We start from the raw sequence: 27292 nt of genomic DNA on the forward strand, positions 1-27292 counted from the left end.
GTACCAAAAGACACACTACCGTCCGAGCATCAATGTCTTTCACCAGCCTGGGAAGCTCACCAAGCTTCTGCCTAGAGTTTTTACTGGGGTTTCATTCCAATCACCTGGGAACCAAAACATTTCCAGAAAATTGAAGAAGAGGGAATACTTTCAACTTTCTATGAGGCCAGCATTACTCTGACACCAAAACCAGACAAACAGCAAGAAAACTAAAAACAATATACCTCATGAACATTTATGTAAAAATTCTAATAAAAATTTTAGAAAATCTGATGACATATTAAAAGGATAATACAACATGGGCCACATGGGATTCATCCCAGGTATGCAGGGTTGGTTTAACATTCAAAAACCATATAGTTCACGATATTAACAACAAAAAAGAAAAACCATATGATGCAGGGAAAACATATGACAAAATTCAACATCCATTTCTGATAAAAACTCAGCAAACTGGGAATAGAAAAGAACTTCCTCTACCTTATAAAGAGCTTGACTAAAGCTTTATAGGAATTCTGATCACCAACAAGAGTGTTGGTCTATATTTGAGAAGAAAAATCTTTAACATGGAAATTTGCTTGAAATTTTTTTCAGTTTTCCTCAAGGTCTCTGGCAATTTCAACTTCAGTAATGTGTTTCTAATTGCTGTAATAATTCTCCTACCTTTACATGTCACTGCTTACTATGTCCCTGAACACCTACCTAGTGCAGTTTCTCTGGCCCCACCCATTTTCACGTACCACAGGGGCTAACTATGAGCTCAGTGGAAATGAAGGATGGGAATAGAAAGGAGTAGAGTGGTGGTGTTAGAAGACAGGAGCAATCAGCCTAGAAAAAGATCATTTAGAGCTGGGCTAACCAGTCATCAAGGTTCTGGACCAAAAACCACTCCCAGATCACCTGTAACAGTTACTGGATGCTGATTCGGTCTTCTATTAGTGTTTACAATCGGTTGTTGACAACAGCCAAAGAGTTATAGAAAAAAAATATACAATGCTCAATGAAGCATTTGTATGTAACTTAACACCTGCTAACTGACATTGTGTGGGCAGAGGCTACTTGTCAATGTCATTGGTATTGGTAGCATAACGAGCATCTTGCTTTGCACATACTAGAGGCTTGTGCAGCAAATCGCAGTTGGATAACCTAAGGGAAAAATATATATATATATTTAGTTCTTGAGGTTCTTAACCTAGCTTATGCCTTCTTTTTGGCTTAATATAAAAATTAAAAAAAAAAAAAACCCTTTGGTATTTGGGTCAAAGCCTTACCTTTTTTTTTTTCCTGCTGAGTCTGCTAAATAAGGCAAATATTAGAGAAACATCTAGGCCAGCAAGTGTCATGAGTCTCTCTGGTAACTCTTTTTGCTCAGAGACCTCTGATTACCACGCCTAAGCCAGCAAATAATGTTTTTTCTAGGGTAAATTTTGTTTCAAATTCCTCCCTCCTCTCCCTAAGGTGTTGGGAACTTTGGGCTGAGACCTCTCGGGTAACAAAGGAAGACAGGAGACCAGACTCGGTTTCTGTGCAGGTGCCCAGTGGGCAGTGTTGTGAACCAGGAGATGGCCCTTGTTGACCTTAGAATCGACTTCATTTTGCAGGTAAGAGAACAGAGGCCTAAGGAGAGCTCAGGCCTCAGCTAACCAGACTGCCCCGCATGGGTATCCTAAGCATAGGGGCGGGGCGTGTTTCTGAAAGGGATTCAGAATGTGGAGTGCGACAAACCTTGGTTCGAACAGCTCTGAGCTGCTCGGTGTTTGTGATACTTCCCACACTTTCCGAACCTCGGTTTTCTCATCTGTCTGAAAGCCTTCGTGCGAGGCGTCGACGGGCTGGTTGGGGCGCCCGGAAAGCCAGGAAGCCGGGGTTGGGCCGCTGTGCCGACGCCCCCTGCCGGCCGGGGGCACCGCGCTCGCCAGCCCGCGTCCAACGCTCGGCTCGTGGGGCGCCCGCGGCCGGATGCCCGGTGTCCGCACCCTCCTCGGCCTCCTGGCGGCCCTGGCGGTCTGCGGCGTCGTCGCCTTTCTCGGCTATTGTGTGTATTTCGACCGGAAGCGGCGCGGCGACCCCGCTTTCAAGCGCCGCCTGCGGGACAGTGAGTGCGGCGGAGGTGGAGGCGCGGCTGAGCTGGGCAGGGCGGGCCTCCGGACGGGCCGGACCCCCTAGGCGAGGCCGGGCCGCGAGTGCAGACACCGTCGCCGCCGCCTTGGGGCCAGTGGCGCCGGGCGGGCGGGACAGGTGGGCCCACGCCAGCCTTGGGACGAGCCTCCAACCAGCACGTGCCATGTTGTGTTTGCAGAAAGAAGAGCGGAACAGGCACAGGCTAAGGAACGGGGTGCGCAGGTGAAATGCTTTAGATGCACTGGTGGTGTTTTTAGTGAGTTCCTTTTCACTTCCGATAGTTTCCTGGCCTGGCTTTAGTGTCTTATAGTTGATTCACCCAGCAGGTTTTTCCCAGGCCTCTGTGAGGCAGAGTGACTCCAGGGCAACGGATTGGGTTTGATTTAGTTTTGGTTCAGGTACGGGGCTCTGGTGGCGTAGTGGTTAAGCGCGTGGCTGCTAACGGAAAGGTTGACAGTTCGACCCCAACAGCCGCTGGAGGGAGAGCATCTAAGCAGGTGTCAGTCCGCTTCCATAAAGATTGTTAGGTGCCGTGGAGTCGGTTCTGACTAACAGTGACCCTATGTATAACAAACAATGCCCAGTCCTGCAACACCCTTATGATCGTTTCTCTACTTGAGCCCACTGTTGCAGACCACTGTGTCAATCCATCTCTCTGGGGGCCTTCCTCTTTTTCCGCTGACCCTCTACTTTACCAAGCGTGATATAATACAGGGCCTTCCTGCTCCAGGACTGGTCTTTCCTGATAACATGTCCACAGTATGTGTCTGTAAAGATTACAGCCTTGGAAACCCTATGGGGCAGTCGGAATCTAGTCCACACGCACGGTTGGTTTGGGTAGTACCATCAGACGGAGCAGAGGCCTGCCCTTGCCCTACTTAGGTGCTGCCTTATTTTTTAGATTTTATTCTCTTACTGCAAAAGGAAGGAAAGGAGGGACAATTTCAGCTTATAAACACAGCTATAAACACGTAAGAACTGGTGCTTTTAATTGAAACAAGGAAGAGGAGCTTTTGCCTTGAAAGAGCCACACAGGACACTTAGAAACCCAGGCTGGGCAAGGGTTATGGGGCAGTAACCCTACGCCACCAGTTTCTGTAATATAGGGCTTTTCTTCTAACTCAGAAGCAGATAAAATGGCATTTATTTTTAAATAACAATTACAAGCAATCATCTTGGTAGTTGGCCCAGTTTAACGAACTCACATCAGCTCTTAAGTGCTGTAGGTAGTTCTTAGGTTCTTGTATGCATTTTCAGAATTAACCAAGTCAGCCTTCATTCATTCAGTTGGTAAGTCAATGAAAGCCTCCTGTATGTAAGGCACTGTCCTAGATGTGGCAGAAGACAGCAACAGAGGAGTAAGAATAACCCCCAAAACAAGGCAGTGGATGAGGCCAACAAATGCAGGAACAGATCAGAGGAGGCAGAGATCATTTTCAAGTTTGGATTATCAGGGAAGTTGTTCCATCTGCTAATTCCTGTTTTAAGCTTACTGGTTTAAAACAATATCTATTTTGCACTAGAATTTGCAGTGTACACAGGCTCTTCCCTGCTCCACTCAGCTTCAGCCATGGAGGCTCAAGGACTGGGGGCGGGCCATTTGAAAACTCATTCATTCCTTCACATATTTGGTGGCTGTTGGCCAGAGCACTCCATATGGCCTGGACTTCTTTACAGCATGGTGGCTGGGTCCTAAGGAGGCAAACAAATGTGTTTTTGTGTGTGTTTGTATAGAGAGCAAGAGTGCCAGGTGGTGCAACTTCTGCAACATTGAGGCTTGCTCAATTTCAAGGGAGGGGAAATAGACTCTCCTTTTTGGTGGGGGAAAAGCAAGGCTTTTGAAGAACCCCTGGGACCAGGAATATTGCTGTGGCTATTTTTGGAAAATGCAGTCCTGGAAAGACTTTGGTGGGGAGAAGTCAGAATCACTGAACCGAGCCTGGAAAAATGTGCCGAGTTCGAGGCCTGTTCTCAGGGGGAGACAGCATTTGGGATGGAGAGAACTGCACATTCATAGAGGTACAGAGTGTGCAATCTGCCAGGCCTATTCAGGAAGTCAGGTAGGCAATGGAGTCACAGTGGGGAATAGTGGGAGGTAAGGTTGGAGAACTAAGTAGTGGTCGAATTAGGAAAGGCTTTGAAGGCAGGGTTAAGGAATTCATATTTAATGGGACAAGTACAAAATATTTCTGGGCAGGAATTAAAATTAAAAAGAAAAAACTTTTTTAGTTTGATGTGGCAGGAGTGAGCTAGATGCATTGAGGGGAACAAGCTGTTAGAGCAGTACAGGTGAGAACTATAAAAGTTTTGAACTATGGTGGTGTCAGTGATAACTGGAATAGATGTGAGATAAATTGTCCAGGAAGAGTGGATAGTTCACGATGACTGCTTGATTAAAGGGTCACAGACAGGCAGGAATCAGATTTTGACACTGTTTTTTTTTTAAGGAAGTCTGGCAGGGAGTGTCTGAGGAGCTAGATAGGAAGATACCTTCTCTGACCTCCCTGATTGAGGTAGAGCCTTGTACAACTCCGTGATCCTGTCTTTCATTGCCATCATCCATAGTTGCATTTGCACGTTTGTTTGTGTGATTATTTGATTAATGCTTTCTACTTATTTGACTAAGCTCCCTAAGAGCAGACTTTGTGTTTTATTCTCCGTTGTCTCCCCAGTGCCTACAACAATGTCTAGCACATTGTAGGTGGTCAGCAAATATTTGCTGAATATTGTTGTTCACTCTAGGCAGAAGGAAACAGCTTGTGCTGAGGCACAAACCCCAAAATTGCAGTATTCAGGGAATGCAGTGGCCTGAAAGATAGCTTAGTGGTGGGTTATAGTGGGAAACAAAACCAGTTGGTGTTTTATTGTGGGAAGCTTTGAATGCCAAACTGAGAAGTGGAGATTTTTCTGTTGTGATGGATAATCAGTGAAGGTGACTTTATTTCAGAGAAGGGATGCAATTATTTGTTTTATTTCATTTTTTAAGGAAGATCATTCTATTGTCATTATGGAAGACGGGGTGGTGGAAGGAAGTTGGAAACAGGAAAATCAGTTCAGTGGCAGTTCAGGTGGGAAATACTGAAGCTCTGAATTATGTAAAAAGAAGAGGCTGAAGCAGGATTTTTCGAATGTTTTATCATATCCTCGTAACTCAGTTCTTCTCATTTTATACATGAATAAACCTAGGCAGAGTTCTCCCCTTCCACCTCTTCTAGGATCTTTCTTATCCCAGTACCTTTTTCTTTCTCAAAGTGTGGTCCATTTGATTTATCTGGGGTGTCTGTTAGAAAAGGTTATTTGATCCTAGCACCAGCGACTCTGATTTAGGAGGTCAAGAACAGTCCAAGGCATTCTCAGGCTTTAGAGTGCGTAAGAATTACCTGAGGAACTTGTTAAAATTTAGATTCCTAGGCCCTATTCCTAAGGATTGTTTCAGTAGGTCTGGGTAGAGCCCATGAAACTGCAGTCTTAACAGACCCTTCAGGTATTCTCTTCCTGCTTCTCCCTAGGAGCTCTTTCCCTTCTCCACACCTGACTGTCAGATGTACTTCTCTACATCCAGTCTCCTGAAGAATTCAGAGCCACATGCCTACCTGCCAGACGCTATCTTCTGCTCTTAAGGCATCTCACCTTCGTACGTTCCAAAGTCAAGTCATCATCTGGTCCCTCTTCACTGCTCCTCCTCCTCTGCTTCTTCGTGATGCTCCTAGTATCACTAGCCTCCCTGCTGTGACCCCACTTCATCTTGCTTAAATATCAGCCTCATTCTCCACAATCAGTTCCAAATTCTTGTTTTTCTACAGCTTATCACATACTTTACTCTCTGTTTCTAATGCTTCCACACCACTTCAGGCTTTTATTCCCTTACCCAGGCTTTCCCAGTCATATTCTACCTAGTCTCCCTGCCCATTCTTGTGCTAACAGAGTAAATTCTTTCTCTCTATGGTAGCTCTGAATATATAACTCCTTGCAGTAGCTCCCTACTCTGCAGGTTAGCTTGGCATCTTGGCCTTTCATGGGTTCCTTCTATAGTAACACTTTATATTCCTAAGATTAGAAATAATATATGTAAAGTTCCTAGTCCATAGCTGGCTTTCAATAATTGCAAGTTATTATTATTGTTACCATTAGATTTCCCCCTCACTCATCTCATCATAATCCAGCTAAATTATTTAAGATCACTTGATATCTCCCTGCAATTTTCCATCACTTGTATTTTCTTCACCAAAACATTCACTGAACCTCGCCACATCTCAAATGCTATCTTTTCTGGGAAACCTTTCTTTATTCCCCAACTAGATGTAAGGTCTCTGTGCTTTGAGCCCTTGACATTGGACTTCACTGTTGTACCTAAGGGTACTGGTCATTTTCCTTGGTTAGACTGTAAGCTCCTTGTGGATGGACACATGGGGTCTTGGTTTCCTATTCCTTCCAGCTCTTCCTAGAGTCCTGTTCTCACTAAACATCTGTTGAATGAAACCTATGGTTGTTACTGATCATTAGCATGTTTACTGATAAAAGCTTAAAATGAACCACTCCTAGGTTCCCATTTTACAGAGAGAATTCTTGGGGAAAACAAATACAAAAAACTCTCTGGATGTAAAAGATTGAAGATGAAGTGACTGGCAGTGGAACTGATATTCTAGGCTAACACCTGCCTACCCTACCTTCGAAGACCAGCCCTGGGCCTCTTACCAGGGATGATGCTATCCTGTGGCTATGCTCATCTTCCTGAGCTAGACTGCAGTGAACTACAGTGTCTCTTTGGAGCACTAACTGCCGACCACTCACCATGCCCTTTACCCCTCTACTTGTGAGGGTTCCCATACAAAAGCCTTAGCGTATCTTTTTGCCTGCCTACTGGACAGCTGAAGCCCTGGTGATGCAATGGTTAAGAGCTGCAGCAGCTAACCAAAAGGCTGGCAGTTTGAATCCACCAGCCTCCTTGGAAACCCTGTGGGGCAGTTCTACCCTGTTCTATAGGGTCACTGTGAGTTGGAATCGACTCGACCGCAACAGGTTAGGTTTTGGTTTTTGCTAGAGAGTTGGAGCCTTGATGGTACAGTGGTTAAACACCCAGCTGCTAAGTGAAAGGCCAGCAGTTTGAACCCACCAGCTGCTCTGCAGGAGAAAGATATGGCAGTTTGCTTCTGTAAAGATTTACAGTCTTATAAACCCTATGGGGCAGTTCTACTCGTCCTAGGGGGTCAGTGAATCAGAATCAACTCAGTGGCACCAGGTTTCGTTTTTTTGGTTTGCTAGAGAATTATGCTGCATGAACAGGGATCCTGATCTAAATGACCCTGTAGGCCAGAGAAACCAATGCAACGAAATAAACACAGCACTGTTAATACCCTACCTAGACAGGAAAATAGCTTTACAACATACAAAACTACCTTTGTTATAAAAACCAAGAAGACCTGTTGTTGTTGAGTTGATTCCAATTCATAGTGACCCTTATAGGATACAGTAAGGAGCAGCTGGTGGATTCGAACTATCTTTTTTTTGGTGGTATCTTTATTTACATTTATATTGTTTCCTATAAGGAAAGACCTGGTATATCTTTTTAAAACATGTGTAATCCCCGTTTTTTTTTAATTTTTTTATTGTGCTTTAAGTGAAAGTTTACAGCTCTAGTTTCTCCTATAAAAATTTATACACACATTGTTACATGACCCTAGTTGCTCCCTCTATAGTGTGACACCACACTCCTCCTTTCCACTCTGGATTTCCCATATCCATTCAACCAGCTCCTGTCCCTTTATGCCTTGTCATCTTGCCTCTGAACAGGAGCTGCCCATTTAGTCTCATGTATCTACTTGAACTAAGAACCAACTAAGAAGCACAGTCTTCGCGAGTATTATTTTATGTCTTATAGTCCAGTCTAATCTGTCCAAAGAGTTGGCTTTGGGAATGGTTTTAGTTCTGCTTTAACAACAGTCCAGGGACCATGTCTTCTGGGGTTCCTCCAGTCTCAGTCAGACCATTAAGTCTAATCTTTTTACTAGAATTTGAGTTCTGCACCCTAATTTTCTCCTGCTCCGTCAGGGACTCTCTGTTGTGTTCCCTGTCAGCGCAGTCATTGGTGGTAGCCGGGCACCATGTAGTTCTTCTGGTCTCAAGCTGATGGAGTCTCTGGTTTATGTGGCCCTTTCTGTCTCTTAGGCTCATATTTTCCTTGACTCTTTGGTGTTCTTCATTCTCCTTTGCTCCAGATGGGTTGGGACCAATTGATGCATCTTAGATGGCCACTTGCTAGCTTTTAAGACACCAGACGCCACTCACCAAAGTGGGATGCAGAACATTTTCTTAATCAACTTTGTCATGCCAATTGACCTAGATGTCCCCTGAAACCATGGTCCCCAGGCCCCTGCCCCGGCTACTCTAAGTGTTTGGTTGTATTCAGGAAACTTCTTAAGCTTTTGGTTTAGTCCAGCTGTGCTGATTTCCCCTGTATTGTGTGTTGTCTTTCCCTTTACCTAAGATAATTCTTATATATTACCTAGTCAATACCCATCTCCCTCCCTCCCCACCCTCATAACCATCAAAGAATGTTTTCTTCTGTGTTTAAACCTTTTACTGAATTCTTATAACAGTGGTCTCATACAATACTTGCCCTTCTGCGACTAATTTCACTCAGCATAATGCCTTCCAGATTCATCCATGCTATGTTTCGTGGATTCATCGTTGTTGCACTGCTAATCTTTTTGGATAGAAGCTGAGGCTCTGAACCACTGTGTCACCAGGGTTCCACCTTTTTATAGTTACATGGATGAAGGTTATTTTAAGAATCTCAGTCTAACTTGAATATGCCATGTATTTGTTTTCTCTATCAGCTGGAATTGTAACTCCATTTTAAGAAACTGGTTTAAATATTATAAAGTACTGCCTTATGTCATACTTTGGCTTTGGAAATTTAGTTTTTTTTTTTTTTAATTAGTGTGATCAGTCACCGTATAGTATATGCTCATTACTCACTGTTAAATATATTTTGTGAATCTTTTAGTTGTGGGATTCAGCAAATGAAAAATTGCAAGAACTTCTTCTGCATGAGGTACAGATGGGAGAACTTTGGTTATCTAGAGGTAAGAATGTAAATGTTATTCTGTAAGTAGTTATTTATGATACTTTACGTTAAAGAAATATTTGTTGATTAGTACTTGAATGTCAAATAAGTAGATGTGTTAACCAACTTGCTTCAGTTAATATGAAGCTGTCTTAGCATTTTAAGCTTCATCACACTGTCTAGCTCTACCCTACTGTAAAGTTTATATTACAGTGTTAGAAGTGGGCAGATTGGAGAGCAAAACCAAATACAAGAAAATCTCATTTATTGTCAGGTAAAAGTAAGTGGATTTTCCAGATTACTAAATGTAAGAACGCTGTCTCATTAGAGAATTCTTAACAAAGCAATGTTGTTGCTGTTAGGTGCCATTGAGTCAGTTCTGACTCATAGTGACACTGTGTACAACGGAACAAAACATTGCCTGGTCCTGTGCCATACCCACAATCATTATGCGTAAGCCCACTGCTGCAGCCACTGTGTCACTCCATCTTGTTGAAGGTCTTCCTTTTTTTCATTGACCCCGTAGTTTACCAAGCATGATGTCCTTCTCCAGGGACTTATCTCTCCTGACAACATGTCCAAAGTATGTAAGATGTAGTCTCTCCATCCTTGCTTCTAAGGAGCATTCTGGTTGCACTTCTTCCAAAACAGATTTGTTTGTTCTTTTGGCAGTCCGTGGTATAGTCAATAGTCTTCACCAACACCATAATTCAAAGGCATCAATTCTTCTTCTGTCTTCCTTATTCATCGTCCAGCTTTCACATGCATATGATGCTATTGAAAATACCATGGCTTGGGTCAGGCGCACCTTAGTCTTCAAGTCTTCAACACTTTAAAGAGGTCATTTGCAGCAGATTTGCCCAATGCAGTGTGTCTTCTGATGTTGCAACTGCCGCTTCCATGGGTGTTGATTGTGGATCCAAGTAAAATGAAATCCTTGACAACTTCAGTCTTCATCAAAAACAGATAATAAAGCAATAGTACTTATTTCTGATGATCAAATGATGAACCATCATTCCTGTACTGTCTAATGGAATGATGCCTGTAGAACTTTACTTAGAAATCAAATTTCATAAATCTCTGATTTTTCTCCCCTGGATATATAATACATGTCATATCTTGAAAAAGCTTAAAATTCATTAATCTGTTTCAGGAGAGCATAGAATGGGGGTCGAACATCTCAGCAATGCCCTTTTACTGTGTGGGCAACCACAGGAACTTCTGAAAGTTTTCAAACTCACCCTCCCTCCCAAGGTATTTGAGATGCTGTTGCACAAAATTCCCCTTATTTGCCAGGTAAGCACATATTTAACTATCTTTATGAAATGAATACTGTAAATAACTATGTTGAGCTTGATTACAAAGAAGTTGCAAAGTATGTGTGTTAGTAGCTCAAAGTTTTAAATGAGTAAGTATCTGACTTTTTGGTTGCTTTTCTTGCTTTATGATGAAACGAGTCTATTCTTTCATATTCCTTTGGCTAATAATGAATTGTATATTTTGTTGAGTATTATCCATGCTTTAACATTTCAGCTTCAAAGAGTGCATTGTTAATATTTTGTTTATCTTTGTACTTCCGAAGACATCATAATTATTGGCAGTAATGTGGATAGAGCCCTATAAGCTAAATGGTATTGTTAAGTGACTTAATGGCTTAAAAACTAGATATAATACAGAAAAAGAGTAAATTATCAAAGCAGAACACTTCTACTTTCCATTAACATGAGAATCTATAGAAACCGTTTTGATAAAATTAAACATATGGGTTAATTAGTGTTCTATTAAGTACAACTTTAGATTGGTATCAGATGAAATCCATTCATAAGCCAATTGATTAATAGCTTTTAGTCCACTTACATTTACCGAGCTGTTTCGTATACTTACGCATCAATCAGAATATCCCGAAATGCTTAATTTGTTTCAGATTCATTTAGCCATAAGATAACTACTTTAATTTTGGTTCACTTTTCATATTAATCAGATGTCATATTGTTGGTCTGACTTAGAATCATTCATGCTTGATTGTTTTTGAACAAAACACAACAAAAGCAAAAAAATCAGACTCTATTAGAGAATAACAGTCATTCCCAAGCTAGTCTCAGATGGGATTTTTCATGAAGATATATGAAAATATAGCCAGGATAAAAATGTGTAATGCCTACCCTCACACAAGAAGGGAGGCAAAAAAAGGATCGTGCATTGAAATGATAGCAAGTAACTATTTTATGTATTTACCAGCAATTTGAGGCAGACATGAATGAACAGGAATACTTGGAGGATGATCCTGACTGAAAAACATTTCAACGTATCCACAGTCCAGTCAGAATACTATGGTACCATATAGTATAAACAACTACTCAGTGATACTTCCATTTATTTTACTTTTAGTAATAAAAATTTTTTCTATCTCATACATGATTGAACACATATTTGGCTTTAAAATTAACAGTCATGATTGAAGAAACAATGGTTTATTTTTCTAATCAAGTGACCAAGCTGCTGAATCTTAAGGCCTCAGCAAATGTTGCGTCTTATTTTCACTGAACAACAAACAAGACCTTCTATTTGATTATTCCTGGTACACAGCAATTGTGTTTCTCCAGTGGTTTCCATTTGTCTAACAGTCGTAACAGACAGTTTAACATGGTGACTTTTGCTTTCAGGGGATTCTATCAAATGAATCCTCATTTCTAGTGCAACAACTGTTAGCAATATTATATCAAAAGTCCATCCATCAGGACTTCTCTATCGTGGCTGGCCAAGAAGTCCTGCTTTGGCTGCCAGAGCTTCATTCTGCTGTATATGATATTCCTGAAATCTCATGGATATTCTTTGTGTCATTTTTAAATATTTCTGTAAGCAATGTTCTGAACAGGTGATCTAGAAATAAAAAAAGGGAGATCCAAAGAGGCAACATAAAAATATCAACTTTTAAAAACGTATTTCAAAAGAACAACCATTGGGTGTTTTGCTTTTGACTATATCTGAAAATTAAATGGTATTAATGTGTAGGAAATGACCAAAACTTTTAATTATTGATACTTCTACTTATTGACAAGTATAATGTATACTGAATGCCTACCAGTTTGCTAGCTAGGCACTAGGAACAATGGTAGGTAAGCCCTGCCTTCATGAAGCTTCTGGTCTATTTTTCTTGAAGGTATGTTTCAGTATTAACTAAACGCCCATTCTCATCCTCTTTTTACAATGGTTAAAATATAGGCCCAATAGCAATTTTAATGAGAAAACCCATTCTTAGCAGAATTTTCAACATTTTATTCTTAAACAAAAATATTACACTTAGCATCTCTCCTAAACTTTGTCAGTTATTTAGCAAGTACTTATTGATTGCTGATTATATGCTAAGTTCTTGGCATGAATGTTTATCAATATTTTCCATGGAAGGAAGTTTTAATGCCATTTTGAATCAATGTATAAATGTTTTGATGGGGGATATTAAAAGTTAACACTTCTGATAGGGTTGGGATTTTGGAGTCCACCTATGCAATCTGAGCCATCAAATTCAAGCTCTGCTGTTTCTAGTCAGTGTGAGTTCTCAGGGTCAGACAGAAAGACCCTATCAAGCAAGGCCATCTTGACTGAAAGCTAACTAGTAAGAATTTTTGCTGTGGTACAGTAACTCAGTAGCCCCAGACATCTTCTCTAAAAAGGTGTGTCTTGGGACAATGTGACTGTCATATTAAATTTGTCACTGTTAAACCTGATGCCCTGAGTCCCTGGCTGCTTCAGTTCCTTTAAGCAATAGAACATAAAAGGTAGCCCAAATTCCTATAACTGGGAACAAGAAAAATGCTTAGGGGAATCCTATTTGCATTGTTTATCAAAAGTTTAGAGAAATTTTAGTAGGCAAAACTATTCATACCTCTTCAGGTTTCACTTCTCTTGTTGTGAAGTCTTTAACACAGTCCAAAAAGCAGGTTTCTGTAAGTTTATTGTAGGTTCCAAGAAATTCCTTAAACTATAAACAAATCAGAAAATTCTTTAGTGTTACTCCCTCCTTTTTTAATTGTGGTAAAAATATATACAGCACAACATACAGCAATTCAGTAAGTTCTACCTATACACTTCAGTGACACTGACTATATTCTTTAAGTTGTGCAACCTTCTTGCTATGTTTTTCCAGTTATCCCAACACCAAGTAATGTTTGGTTTTTAAAACAAGTATGCTTTTAAACTTAATTACCAATGTTTTATATTCAGGTAAAATACTCTGTAATACTTGAAATCATAGGTTCTTCTACTAAGTTAAATGTGTATAATAAAAAAAAAAAAGGCTATACAAAATATGATTCAGTTTTCTAGCTGAATATTTAGTTCTTATCTGTCAAATGAAAATACATATGCTTCATATCATTTAATATCCACTCTTGGAAATGAAATATAAATGTTTATTTTATGAGATCACTCACCGATATGGTTATATCTTTTTTTTTTTTTTTTAAATAAAATCCCTTTTCCTTAATTATAACATCTTACCTGTTTTATCTGATCAGATTCTGGTATTTGTGCAGCCATATTTTGGTATGGTTATTAGTCACCTGATTTAAAATTAAAAAAAAAAAAAATTGTCAATCTATAAACAAGTATTTTTAGACTAATTGAAGAGTTAGGTAATCAAAACAAGAATAGTATATGAAACAGAATGGAAACAAGTTTATCTGAAGTTATTGTTATATATTTTATAAATTTCTAACCGTGTATGTAAATTATATGCCAACCTCCCAGCCTCCCTGATCATTAATGACAACAGAACCTTAGAGTTTAGAATTAGTTTTTTTAATGTTACTATGTCCTTGGGTGGTTCAAACTGTTACTGTGCTTGGCTGCTAACTGAAAAGTTGTAGGGTTGAGTCCACCCAGAGGTGCCTTGGAAGAAAGGCCTGGTGATCTACTTCCAGAAAACCAGCCATTGAAAACTCTGTGGAATATAGTTCTACCCTGAGGCACTTGGGGTCGCCATGAGTTGGAACTGACTTGACAGCAACTAGTTTTTCTTAATGTTACTATGGGACCCAAAGGCCCTGTTTTATTCATCACCCATCTATCTAAATATTCAGTTTTAAGATAGTTTGCCTTGCTTAAGGTAAAGCCCAAGAGATCTCTGGTGCCTTCCACAAGCACTTGAATTAACTATCCCACTGGTTGCTAATATAACTTTGACCTGTGCTACTAAATGATCCTTTTTACTATCTCTATGCAAATGTAAAGGTTCTGTTAATTTTTTTTTTTTTTTAATTGTGCTTTAGGTGAAAGTTTACAGCTCAAGGTAATTTTCTCATACAAAAATTTATACAGATATTGTTATGTGAGCCTAGTTGCAATCCCTGTACTATGACAACACACTCCCTTTTTCTACCCCCGGCTTCCTGTGTCCATTCAATCAGCTCCTATCCCTTTCTGCCTTCTCATTCTACCTCCAGACAGGAGCTGTCCATTTAGTCTCATGTATCTACTTGAACTAAGAAGCACACTCTTCATGGGTGTTACTTTATGTTTTATAATCCAGTCTAATCTTTGTGTGAAAAATTGGCTGCAGGAATGGCTTTAGTTCTGGGTTAACAGAGAGTCTGGAAGCCGTGTCTCCTGTGGTTCCTCTAGTGTCAGTCAGACCATTAAGTCTGGTCTTCTTACGTTAATTTTTAATCACTGACAAACATCATCCACTTATACATAAATGATCCTCATGAAAAATACTCCGAGTTCTAAAAGACCATTCTGAAACAACAGTAGTTGTACATTCGGCAGTTAAAAAAGGGCAATCACAAAAACTTCTGAACATATGATACTTGTGATCTAACTTGGGGGCAACAAAGAAGGGAAGACAAGGAAGTCCAAAAACCTTTCTGAATTACTAGGAATTTCGTATATCCTAAATGTAGAACCCAGGCTCAGTTGATTCAGATGTAAGAATGTATCACATTATTTATTTATCCTGGCTAGTTCTAAAAAGGATAAGCAGTCTCATATAAAAGATTTGTATATAATAAAGCTGTTTAAATTGAAATAGAAAATTAAGCACTTTGTAGAAGGAAAAATAAGGAAATACTCAGTATGTACATTGTACACTAACAGAATTTCTGTGATTGAGCATTGTATTAAGCTTTGAGCTTCCTGATAACCAGCCCAAAAAAGAGAAACAGGAAGTGTACATCATTCTTACTAGCTCATTGATTATTACTTAAAATGACTCTGAAAAGCATCAAGCTTATAGCAGTTGAAACTAACTAGAAACTTAAGCTTAGGGCAAAGTCCATGCCATCATCATGAAAAAGAGAAAAGAAAATCAGCATTCTCATTTTGATTAACACACACAGCAGTGTCATTCCTAACCACATAAACACCTTTTCCCCCTTCTACATTTTCCTCTTTTTTTTCCTTATCCTGACATTTTTGAAAAGTCAATTTCTCCATATGCAGTGGAAAGCACCAGTTCTTTTCTGTTTAGTATCCTAGTCTCAGTCCAGATGTCACAGCCATAGTTTTTGAAATAGTGTTTAATAAAAAGTACAACTGTGTATACTTTAGAGACTCTTTGGTTTAGCAGTACAGGAATATAAACTACTTTTCCTACTAAACCTCCTTTACCTCTGCGGCTGAAAGTTAACACAGATTAACAATGCAGTAGAGGTTTTAGGTTAGCCCAGCATTTAGGCAACTACTGTTGTTAGCTGCCGTCAAGTTGGCTGGACTCATGGCGACCCCATGGCACAATGAGATTAGAGTGTTGTGACCTATAGAGTTTTCAATGGCCAATTTTCAAAAGTGACCATCAGGCCTTTCTTTCTAGTCTGTCTTAGTCTGTAAGCTCTGCTGAAATCTGTTTAGCATCATAGCAACACCCAAACTTCCAATGACAGATGGATAGTGGCTGCGTTTGAGGTTCACTGGCCAGCAATGGAACCTGGGTCTACTGCATGGAAGGCGAGGATACTACCACTGAACCACCAGTGTTCCATAAACACCTGAAAGGTTAACAAGAATACTTTTTGTTCCTGTTTCATTTCACAGCATTTTAAGTAATACGTTTACTAAATAAACTGCCTGGAAAATACCAAGAATTAACTGAAGGTCACAATTTTTCAGATACTGCTGTGACTAACATCATTCATTCGTATGTTCCAGGTAAGATACTATCCATTATAGTTTTCCTTAGTTTCTTTAAGTCATTAAACACTCGTTCCATATCCTCCAACTACTTAACTGCACAGAAATGCAAACCTAATTACTGAATCATCTTTTAATATCCATTTTAAACTTTTTTATAATTTGGGATATTTGCAGTAACTATTCTAATTAACTGGTAGATATTCATTCAATAAATACTTACTGAATACCTAAAGTACCAGGGACTGTGTTAATTCTGAAACCAGCCATACTTCTCAGGCAAGAAGCATATTTATGACTGGCTAAAATACTACTAACTACTCAAAGAAACAGAAGATTCTGTAAGTATATCATAAAACAAGGTTGTATACGACTTTTGCATTCGGTAAGATAGAACAGATGTACTGTTCCCTCTTACTCCTGCTAAGTCCAACTAAAAATTCTGGACATTACATTCAAAACAATCATAAGGTTCTTTAAGGTGGCGAGAAGTCAGAACTGCTAGTGACCTTGGGATCTGAGGAACAACACACTGGTGAGTCCCTTTTTTATCTCATATATCCCAGATGTGGAACTGAAGAAGCCAGCAACCAGAAATGCCATCAAGCACATAGAAAACAACCCCCCCAAAAAAGCTCGCCCTCTCTAGCCAAAAGACCATAAAAGGGGCAGTCTACAAGGTGGAAAACACAATAACCAGTCTATTCCAGACAAACACTACAGAAAAAACTGTGAGACCCACTCCCCACTTACATCAGCAAAAACAGGCTCTAATGAGTTAAAAGCACTCCCAACAGAGTGGCATCTGCTGGGTGGTAATAAAACCTCTTCCCACTCCTCATTTTCATCAGTGTCAGTGGAAACCACAGGGAGGCTAGGCTTCCACACTGCTGGCAAGGAGGCACCCCTCCCCTCCCCTCTACAGTGGAGTCAGAGGAGGCCTAGTTGAAATTCAGGACTTGTATCGCTGCCCAGTGGTAATTATACCACATTCCCCGTCCTAACCTACACTACATAATGTCAGCGGGGGCCACATGGGGGCCAGCTGCTCCCCACCAGGGAGGTATAATGGAGGCCTAGTTGGGAGTTGGAACTCCTATCACAATCCAACAGTAACAAGGCGCCCCACCTTGAGTGTTACTAAGTGTGAGGAGTCTTGATGTCTACCTCCGTCTGGCAGTAATGAGGCAGCAACCCCCTCTTCCCCTGCCAGAGTGGTATTAGAAGAAGCCAGTTAAAAGAGAAGGTTTAAGTAAGATCCACAGACTCATAACACAACACACAGAATGTCACAAAAGAGGATCACCAAGAACTAAGATTTCAAACTGAATGAAAAAAGATAACACTGAGATGACAAATGTTAGAATTATCTGACAAAGATTTTAAAACAGCCATTATAAAAAATGCTTCAATGAGCAATTATGAACACATTTGAAAGAAATGAAAAAAATACAAAGTTTCATCAAAGAAACAGAATATATGAAGGACCAAAGGGCAATTTCAGAACTGAAAAATATAAAAACTGAAATAAATTCAATGGACAGACTCAACAAGAGAATGGAGGTGACAGAAGAATGAATCAGAGAACTGGAGGAGAGAACAATTACCCAATCAGAATATCAAAGAAAACAGATGAAAAAAATGAACAGCATATCAGGGACCTGTAGGACCATATCGAATGATCTAACATTCCTGTCATGGGAGTCCCAGAAGGAGAGGAAAAAGACGGTGGGGCTGATGAAATAATGGCTGAAAACATCCCATATTTGGCATGACATAAATTATAAAACTTCAGATTTAAGAAGCTAAGCAAACCCCAAACAGGATAAACCCCAAAAAATCCACACCAATATACATTATACTGAAACGTCTGGAAAATAAAAAAATAAAGGTAAACAAAAAATCTTGAAAGTGGTGAAAGAAAAGCACCTTACCTATAGGGGAGAAACAATTAGAATGACAGCAGATTTCTCATCTGAAACAATGGAAGCCAGAAGAAAGTGACACATTTTTCAAGTGGTGAAAGAAATGAACTGTCAATAATTGTTTAGCAGGAATATCCTTTAGGAATGAAGGGGAAATCAAGACATTTTCAGATGGAAAGCTAACAGAACTTATCACCAGCAGACCTAGCCTAACAATGGTTACAGAGAATTTCTAAAACAAAAAGGTAACGATAAAAGGAGTTTTGGAACATCAAGGAGGAGGAGTAACACAGTAATCAAAAATATAAGTAAATACAGTACGCTTTCTTTTTCTCTTGAGTTTTCTAAATTATGTTTGGTGGCTGAAGTAAAAATCATAAAACTGTCTCCAAAAACACCTAAACCCACTGCCATCAAATCAATTCCGACTCATAGCAACCCTACAGGACAGGGCAGAACTCCCCAATAGAGTTTCCAAGGAGCACCTGGTGGATTCGAACTGCTGAACTTCTGGTTAGCAGCCGTCGCACTTAACCATTATGCCACCAGTGTTTCCAAAACTGTCTCAAGTGGTATAGGGGTTAGGATTCCAACACATATTTTAGGAGGGACACAATTCAATCCATAACATCATCAACCAAAAGGAACTAAACATTTACAGAACATTATACCCCACAACACAGAATACACATTTTTATCAAGTGCCTGTGCAACATATACCAAGACAAATCATACTCTGGGCCATAAAACTGACCTAATTTAAACATTAAAAGAACAGAAACCATACAGAGTGTGTTTCTAACCACAATGGAATCAAAATAGAAATCAGTAACACTAAGATAAAAGGAAAAATCTCCAAACACTAAAAAAACTAAACAATGTATTTCTAAATAAACCATGGGTCAAAAAAAGAAGTCTCAAGGGGAAAAAAAAAATTGAACTGACTATAAATAAAAACATATCAAAGTTTGGAGCCCTGGTGGCACAGTGGTTAAGCATTCGGCTGCTAACCAAAAGGTTGGCAGTTTGAATCTACCAGCTGTATCTTGGAAACCCTATGGGGCAGTTCTGCTTGGTCCTATAGCTACTGTGAGTTGGAATTGACGTGAAAGCAATGAAGTTTTGTTTTTAATATCAAAGTTTGTGTGCAGTGGTACCAAAAGAAAAAGTTATGGCACTAAAGGCATACATTAGAAAAGAGGGAAAGTCTCAAAGCAACAGTCTAACTAAACTCTCACCTCAAACACCTACAAAATCAGAGCAAAATAAACCCAAAGCATGTAGATAGAAGATTACCAGAAATCAGTGAAAATGAAAAAAGAGTAACAACAGACTAAATTCAATGAAACAAATCTTTGAAAAGTCAATGAAACTGACAAACCTCTGGCAAGACTAACAAGACAGAAATGATCAATATTAGGAATGAAACAGGATATATTACTACAGATCCAGCAAATATCAAAAGGATTAAAGGGAATACTACAAACAACTCTACACACATAAATTTTAAGACTTAGATGAAATGGACCAAACTACCACAACTCATCAACAGGGAACTGCCAGAAATTCAAGCTGGATAAAGAACAGGATGTGGAACAAGGAACATTATTGCTGATGTCAGATGAATCTTGGCTGAAAGCAGAGAATACCAGAAAGATGTCTACCTGTGTTTTAAGACTATGCAAAGGCATTCAACAGTGTGGATCATAACAAATTATAGATAACATTGTAAAGAATGGTAATTCCAGAACACTTAATTGTGCTCATGTGGAACTTGTACTTAGACCACAATGCAGTCGTTCGAACAGAACAAGGTGATATGGCATGGTTTAAAGTCAGGAAAGGTGCGCGTCAGGGTTGTATCCTTCCACCATATTTATTCAATCTGTATGCTGAGCAAGTACTCTGAGAAGCTGGACTATTTGGACTGGGGCATCAGAATTGGAGGAAGATGTGTTAACAACCTGCATTATGCAGATGACACAACCTTACTTGCTGAAAGTCAAGAGGACATGAAGCACTTACAGATGAGATCAAAGACTACAGCCTTCAGTATGGATTACACCTCAACATTAAACAAAAATCCTCACAACTGGATCAATGAGCAACATCATGATAAATGGAGAAAAGACTGACGTCAAAGATTTCATTTTACTTGGATCCACAATCAATGCCCGTGGAAGCAGCAGTCAAAAAATCAAATGGCATATTGCATTGGGCACGTCTGCTGCAAAAGACCTCTTTAAAGTGTTAAAAAGCAAAGATGTCACTTTGAAGACTTTAAGCCGCGTCTGATCCAAGCCATGGTATTTTCAATTGCCTTATATGCATGCGAAAGCCGGATGATGAAAAGGAAGACCTAAGAAGAATTAATGCCTTTGAATTATGGTGTTGGCAAAGAATATTGAATGTACCGTGGTCTGCCAGAAGAACAAATTTGTCTTGGAAGAAGTACAACCAGAATGTTCCTTAGAAGCAAGGATGGCGAGACTTTGTCTCATGTACTTTGGACATGGTATCAGGAGGGACCAGTCCCTGGTGAAGGACATCATGCTTGGTAGAGGGTCACTGAAAAAGAGGAAGACCCTCAAGGAGATGGAATGACACAGTGGCTTTAACAATGAGCTCAAGCATAGGTGCGATTGTGAAGACAGCACAGGATAGAGGCTGCCAATTTCCAAGTCCATGCGTCAGGCATCAGGCTGGGGGCTTATCCTCACTCATGGAGCTGCAGGAGCTGATGAACCCAAGATCTGTAGGTCAAACAGCAGGCTGCTGGCTTATGGACCTCAGAGGCTAATGAATTCAAGATCGACAGGTAAGATTAAGATGGCAGGCTCCTGGCTCACAGGCTGTGAAGGCTGACAACCCCCAGATCGACAGGCAATATGGCAGGCCGCTGGCCCAAGTCACAAGAACTAGAGGTCAGATAAGCATGAGAGTAAGGTTTGCCAGAATGTGTATGTGTGTGTATGTGTGTGATGTATATACACATATATATGTATATATATGTGTATATATATACATACATATATATATTGGGTGCAGGCCACATCCCCAAGGAAACTCCCCTTACAACTGATTGGCTGATCACATCAGATCACATCATGGAGGATGACTACATCATGATATAACTAGAAAACTACATCATCACATAATTGCCAAACCACTGGGAATCATGGTCCAGCCAAGTTGACACACAACCTTAACCGTCACAGTGAGTGAACCATTAAACAATCTGGTACATCCATATCATGGACTACTACTCAGCAATAAACAGAAAAGAAATACAACAACCTGGATGAAAAAAGTCAATCCCAAATGGTTACATCCCACATGATTTCATATACGTATAACATCCTTGAAAGGACATAATTATAGAAATAGAAAACACTGATGGTGGCTGGGGTTTAAGGAAGGGGTTGGGACAGAAAGGAAATAGATGTGGTTATAAAAGGGCAAAGTGAGAGATCCTTGTAATTGAACTGTTTTCTTCACTGTATTAATGTTACCATCCCGGTTGTTATACTGTATTACAGTTTTACAAGATGTTACCATTGGGGGAACTGGGTAAAGGGCACAAGGGATATCTCTGCATTATCTTACAATTGCATGTGGATCTACAATAATATCAAAATAAAAAGTTGAATTAAAAAACAAAAGAGGCTGTACAGCTTTCTAATTCCTGCCAAAGAATAAGATGCAGCACAGCAAATGCTGTTAGCAAAAGTTTACAACTAGAGCTGTTCAGGCTTCCCACTCGGAAAACAGCCTGAAAAGATCTAAGAACTGGTAATATAACTTTTATAGAAATAGGTGTTACATGAAACCAGTTTTGTGGGAACTGAAAAAAAAATACAAGGACAATAAAACACGCACTGAGAAACTTCGTTTATCAACAGGCCTCTAGTGGAAGGTATAAAAGGTAATCCACTAGACTCTGAATCTTCAGAATTCTTAAACTAGTACAGTATACTCACTGTACTTTAGGAGGACACACAGAAATTAGGCTTTCTACAGCTCACCACAACAAAAAGGCCCTATCTGATTTTCTTACTTACAACATCTTAGAAATTTACATGATTGCTAAGCGTAATACCAAACTCCAGTTCTTTTTCCTATCCTTGTATTTTTCAAGATAAAATTCATACTTACTGACTTTTTCAACCAGATCTCAGAAAGGCAAAGTATAAAATCTTTAAAAGTTTTTTAAGTTTCAGAGACTGGCAACACTGTGCTGACGCTACCACCACCATCTCCCCCATAGTATATACAACTCATGGTGACAAATGACAGTTATTATTGGGATGTCTTGACAAGACACAGATAAGGAGTGCCCCCACACGGTGTTGGTATGAATTCTCATTTAAAATTATTTTCTTGGTGTTGTCTTTTAAAATACAGTACTTAAACATTACATTTCTCTTCCTTAAAAAAAAAAAGTTTACATATTATAAAAGTAATGCAGTCAATTATCTATTACTCAGAGAGCTACATGTTAACGTTACAATTTATTTCTTTGTATTTCTCTATTTATGTATTTTTCCCCCAATTATATTGTCAGACCTACAATTAAACCCAAGAGCTAACAGCAATTTTCTCAAGTCTGGCTAAATCTCCAAAGTTCTTCTCTGTATTTACCAACATCATGATTATGCTACAGGTGATTGTAAGCAACTGTCCCTAAAAAATATTGGAGATAAAAGTGAATACAGATTTACTTGCTAGTTTGAGATCTTCCAAGTCTTCCAGTATTCTAGTTTGTAGCTATTTAATCATAAATTATGCTGAATAACAAAGTCCAACAGCCACACAAACCACCTGATGGTGAGAACAGGTATCAGCAATGTGGCTGCTCTTTTATTTGGTCCTGGTTTCCAGATTTTACAGCAAATGTTTGTTGTGGTGAAGACAATTATTCAAGCAAGGGTTACTCTTGGTCATATTGCTGAAACCTGGAGACAGGGAAGGGATGAGTTCTAGAATCTCTGGGTTACGTTTTGGGAATGATTACACCAATGCTGAGTTGTTTTTGTGACAAACAAAATACATCATAAAACCTGGGGATGTAATAGTAAAGGGTGATCTTAGCAGTCATCAAGCTCAGACCTTTTCTGATGCATGAGTTTCTTTTCTGTTCTGGAATAGTGGTTGTTCAACCTTTTCTTGAATGTCTCCAGTGATGCTTGAGTCCTTACCTATAAAACAAGGAGGTTATAAGATGACTGCTGAGGCAATCTATTTGATAAAATCCAAACTTCTGTTGGCTAAAGTCATTGTTTAAGCCTCTTCAGTAAGTGAAATTAGTTTCCTCAATCTGTCCTTGAGGTTAAAATTCTTATTATTAAAAAAAAAAAAAAAAACTTAGTATCATGCTATGAGTCGGAATCGACTCAACGGCACTGGGTTTTTTTTTTTTTTTGGGTTATCATGCTATCCTTATATTTCCAAGTAACAAATATGCATTACATTTCTCTTCTGATTCTCCTAATAATCTTAGGAGGGATGATTCAAAAAGACTAAGAAATTTACATGGGGGTCATTTACACAGAGTAGTAACAAGGACAGATGGGGACCAACCAACATGTTTGAACTTCAAAATCCAATGTTTTTCCCACTGTACCATAAGATCCATGTTTCTTAAAAGCTATTGTAATTAATATCATCTACCTAAAAATGTTATTCTCCAAGTAGCCAAATACATGCTTCAAGTTCTTTTGATCTTCTTTCCAGCAAGCCCAAAATACTGGTAATTTTTTTTTGTTACCTACAACTACAATTTTCTCACGCTCACTATCTCTTCTCCATGGCACCTAGTTCCTTTCCTAAATAATTATTTTAAAAATTATTTATTTATTTTGTTGTTGAGATACACCATTACCATAGAGTGGATTCTGATTCATAGCGGCCCTATAGGACAGAGTAGAACTGCCCCACAGAATTTCCAAGGAACACCTGGTGGATTCAAACCGCTGACCTTTTGGTTGGAAGCCGTAGCTCTTAACCACTATGCCACTAGGGTTTCCTTATTGAGAATAGCCTTCCCTAAATTATTTTAATCTTTTCCAAAAGGAAAGTCAATTCCTGGAGAAGAGCAGAGTGTTGCCGAGGGCCCTGAAAAAAATTATTAGGTGAACATCATTACGCAGGTACAAACAATTTGCAGAAACTGCTGAATATTGAAAAAAATAACCAGGATATGATGGGGAGATGCCCTCCTTTTTTTTTTAGAATCATATGAAGATTTGTACCAGGTCTGAAGTCAAATCTCTAGTTCTGCTCAAACTTGGGTCACAGTAACTAATTCTTCTGATATCATTATAATTGCCCTTGGTCCTTGTTGCATTGGTACTGTAACTGGTAATTTTGTGATTCACGCAAGGATCATGAATGGATGATAAGACACTGGGTGATAGGTTATTGGGGGAACCAGGTATAGCCATAGTCTCAAAGCATCTCCGCAGGTTACTTATTACAAAAGAAAAATTGTATCTTTACAGTGGAAACATCTGGTAGTTACCACCTTATCCAAGTGACTCAACCTAGTACTGTCTCACAAACAGTGGGTTCTGATATGTTTCCTGGTGGGATGCAATAAGGACACAAGACTACCTATGTGCTTTTTTGCCACATTTGTTTTACCTGACTATGATCAGAGGAAATAATCAGGAAAATCCAAATATGGGACAAGTTATAAGATTGGCCTTATCTTTTAAAAGAGTCAAACTCATAAAGAAAAGGGATAGAGGACTGCTCTACATTAAGAGACTAAAGAATCATGACAATCAAAAACATGCTTTTATGTGTGGACCTTGAGTAGATTCTGACTCTCGAAAGGAAAACATTTTTTGAGACAAAAATAAAGACATTTTTGGGATACTTGGGAAATCTGAATAAATTAATCTTCCTAGGTGTGATAATTTTACTGTAGCTTGGTTACAATGTCTTTAAGGAGATGCATGCTGAAGAAATTATGGCTAAACATCATGTGTGCAACTTACTTGCAAATGGTTCAGCAAAAAGTATCTATATGTAAAGAGAGAAAGCAAATGAAAAAATGTCAACAAAGAAGACACCAAGAAAGAAAAAAAATTTTGTGGGCCATCTTTTTTGTTCCAGGACTATCAGTGTCTTTTATTTCATAGGTCTAATGTCTAAAGTCATCTGAACTAACTTACTGGATTAATAGAATGGGCCTCTACCACATGTCCTTTCACTTTAGGTTATTTACTGCAGGTTTAGGAAGTTGTCTGATTTACCTGCAACCCTAACTCACCATTAGCAAGAGGGGAGAAAATACAGTTGAAAGATTACTGAGTACTGCTTTCAGATCAAAAGGCTGGCTTCAAAGACCTAAATGATCGATCTGGGAGCACTGGATTAGATCCTTAAATGACATAAAGGATCAATCTGGGACCCTGCTGGGGTTTTACGAACAGATTTGCTATTAAAGGTTTGAGATGAAATGGTCGCTATGAGTCAGAATCGACTGGATGGCGCACAGGAAGATCCAAATCAAGTTATTAAAGACATTTTATTCAGTGCCTATCTAGCAGGTGGGGACTTGTTTTCAGAGTTTGAAGACTAGAAAGGAAAGGTCACTTTTTCTTTCATACCTAGAAATTAAGGGAGTTTAATCATCTCCGAGGTCTCTCACAACCCTGACAATGTAATTCTGTTTTTCAATTCACCTATATAATACAGGAGGAGCCCTGGTGGTGCACTGCGTAAGAGTTCGGCTGCTTATCAAAAGGTCGGCAGTTCCAACTCACCTGCCGCTCCCTGGAAACCCTATGGGTTAGTTCTCTGTCCTGTAGGGTCGCTATGAGTCGGAATTAACAACAACGAGTTTGATTTTTTTTTTTTAATATACATGAAATTGTGAACAAACAGGTACTACCTAAGAACCCAATAATGAAGGGGAAAATATAACTGAAATAGGAAATAGTGATCATTAATTACGGAAACTCATCAAAGTGCAAAGAGTAATCACAGGGTTCACCAAAGCCAGGCCCTTAAAATCCCTTTTAACCTTGGGACTTCTTGTATGAAAGTACACAGCTGAGATGTAAAATAAATAAAGTTGGTTAGTTAGCATTTAAGCCAGATCACATTTTTTGCTTTCATGTTTTTAAAGCCTCCAGCAAAGTGTAAAGGAAAAGGTCTTAATAGCGAGTCCTCGAAAATTAACAGACCAGAGCAGGGGTACTGGCCCCGGTACTCTGCCTAGAGAGGATTTTTTCAGTTAGAGGGTCTCCTGCCTGTCAGAACAAGGTCATAGCGTGGGTACCTTACAGACTGGGTCCCAAAGCAAGATACCTATTCCCCAAGCCTAGATTGGGAGTGGCTCAGAGCCTCAAGGTTTACCCTCGGCACAGTGGCATAGTCCCCGAGCAAGTCCCCAACGAGCCCTGACGACGCCCCGCCCGGCTCCGCAGCCCCCCACAGCCCCACATACATGCGGGGGCCTTCTCGAGAGACCCCGCTACTCTTCCAGAGCGTAGCCTGCCGCCCCTCGCCCGGAAACCTGGAATTCTGAGGACAGAGAAAGAGACCATACTTAAGCACCGGCTCTCGCATACGACTCCTGTACGAGGCTGGGAGGCTGCGCTACCAGTCGAGTCTAGGGGCGGAGGGCCGGGGTCAAGTCGGGAGCCGCTGGATGGGAGAGAACACGTGGGAGCGGCGAAGGCAAATAGCACATAGACCCTTTGATGCTGATTCGTTACAATACTGGGAAACCTAGAGGAAAGAGACGATACCAACCGCGAATTCTAAAATCTCATTAGTATTATTTTTGCTGGTTTTTTGCTTAAACTTTGCTCTCTATTTCTGACTTTTTCTACGATAAAACCCCGAATCTGTGGAAACTTTTTGGTAAACTAATTTACTTAATCCCACGGTCCTGACGGTGAAAACACTCCATCAAAAACAGGAATGGTGTTACCAGTTAGATCGGGCGCTCTGCAGGTCTTCAGTGAGTCTCTGGGGTTTTATTCAATGCCTAAGTCTTACGGCGCAATGATTTGCCTTAAAAACAAAAAAACCATACCAC

General features: G+C 39.7%; 2 protein-coding genes across 2 annotated transcripts; one reads left to right on the forward strand and one right to left on the reverse strand.

Annotated features, from left to right (window-relative positions):
• The first annotated feature begins 1959 nt into the window (after window positions 1–1959).
• Window positions 1960–10516, forward strand: TOMM20L (translocase of outer mitochondrial membrane 20 like). The gene is made up of 4 exons (XM_003408676.2): window positions 1960–2095; window positions 2300–2343; window positions 9128–9206; window positions 10341–10516. The coding sequence occupies exons 1-4, from the start codon at window positions 1960–1962 to the stop codon at window positions 10514–10516; spliced, it is 435 nt and encodes a 144-aa protein (XP_003408724.2).
• Window positions 9023–23438, reverse strand: TIMM9 (translocase of inner mitochondrial membrane 9). The gene is made up of 4 exons (XM_010588660.3): window positions 23347–23438; window positions 13685–13746; window positions 13071–13166; window positions 9023–12067 (listed from the first exon to the last, which is right to left on the reverse strand). Exons 2-4 carry the CDS (start codon window positions 13721–13723, stop codon window positions 11933–11935), a joined length of 270 nt encoding a protein of 89 aa, XP_010586962.1. The 5' UTR covers window positions 13724–13746; window positions 23347–23438; the 3' UTR covers window positions 9023–11932.
• Window positions 23439–27292: the final 3854 nt, after the last annotated feature.

This window comes from Loxodonta africana, chromosome 10, assembly GCF_030014295.1.
Source record: "Loxodonta africana isolate mLoxAfr1 chromosome 10, mLoxAfr1.hap2, whole genome shotgun sequence".
Classification (NCBI taxonomy): domain Eukaryota; kingdom Metazoa; phylum Chordata; class Mammalia; order Proboscidea; family Elephantidae; genus Loxodonta; species Loxodonta africana.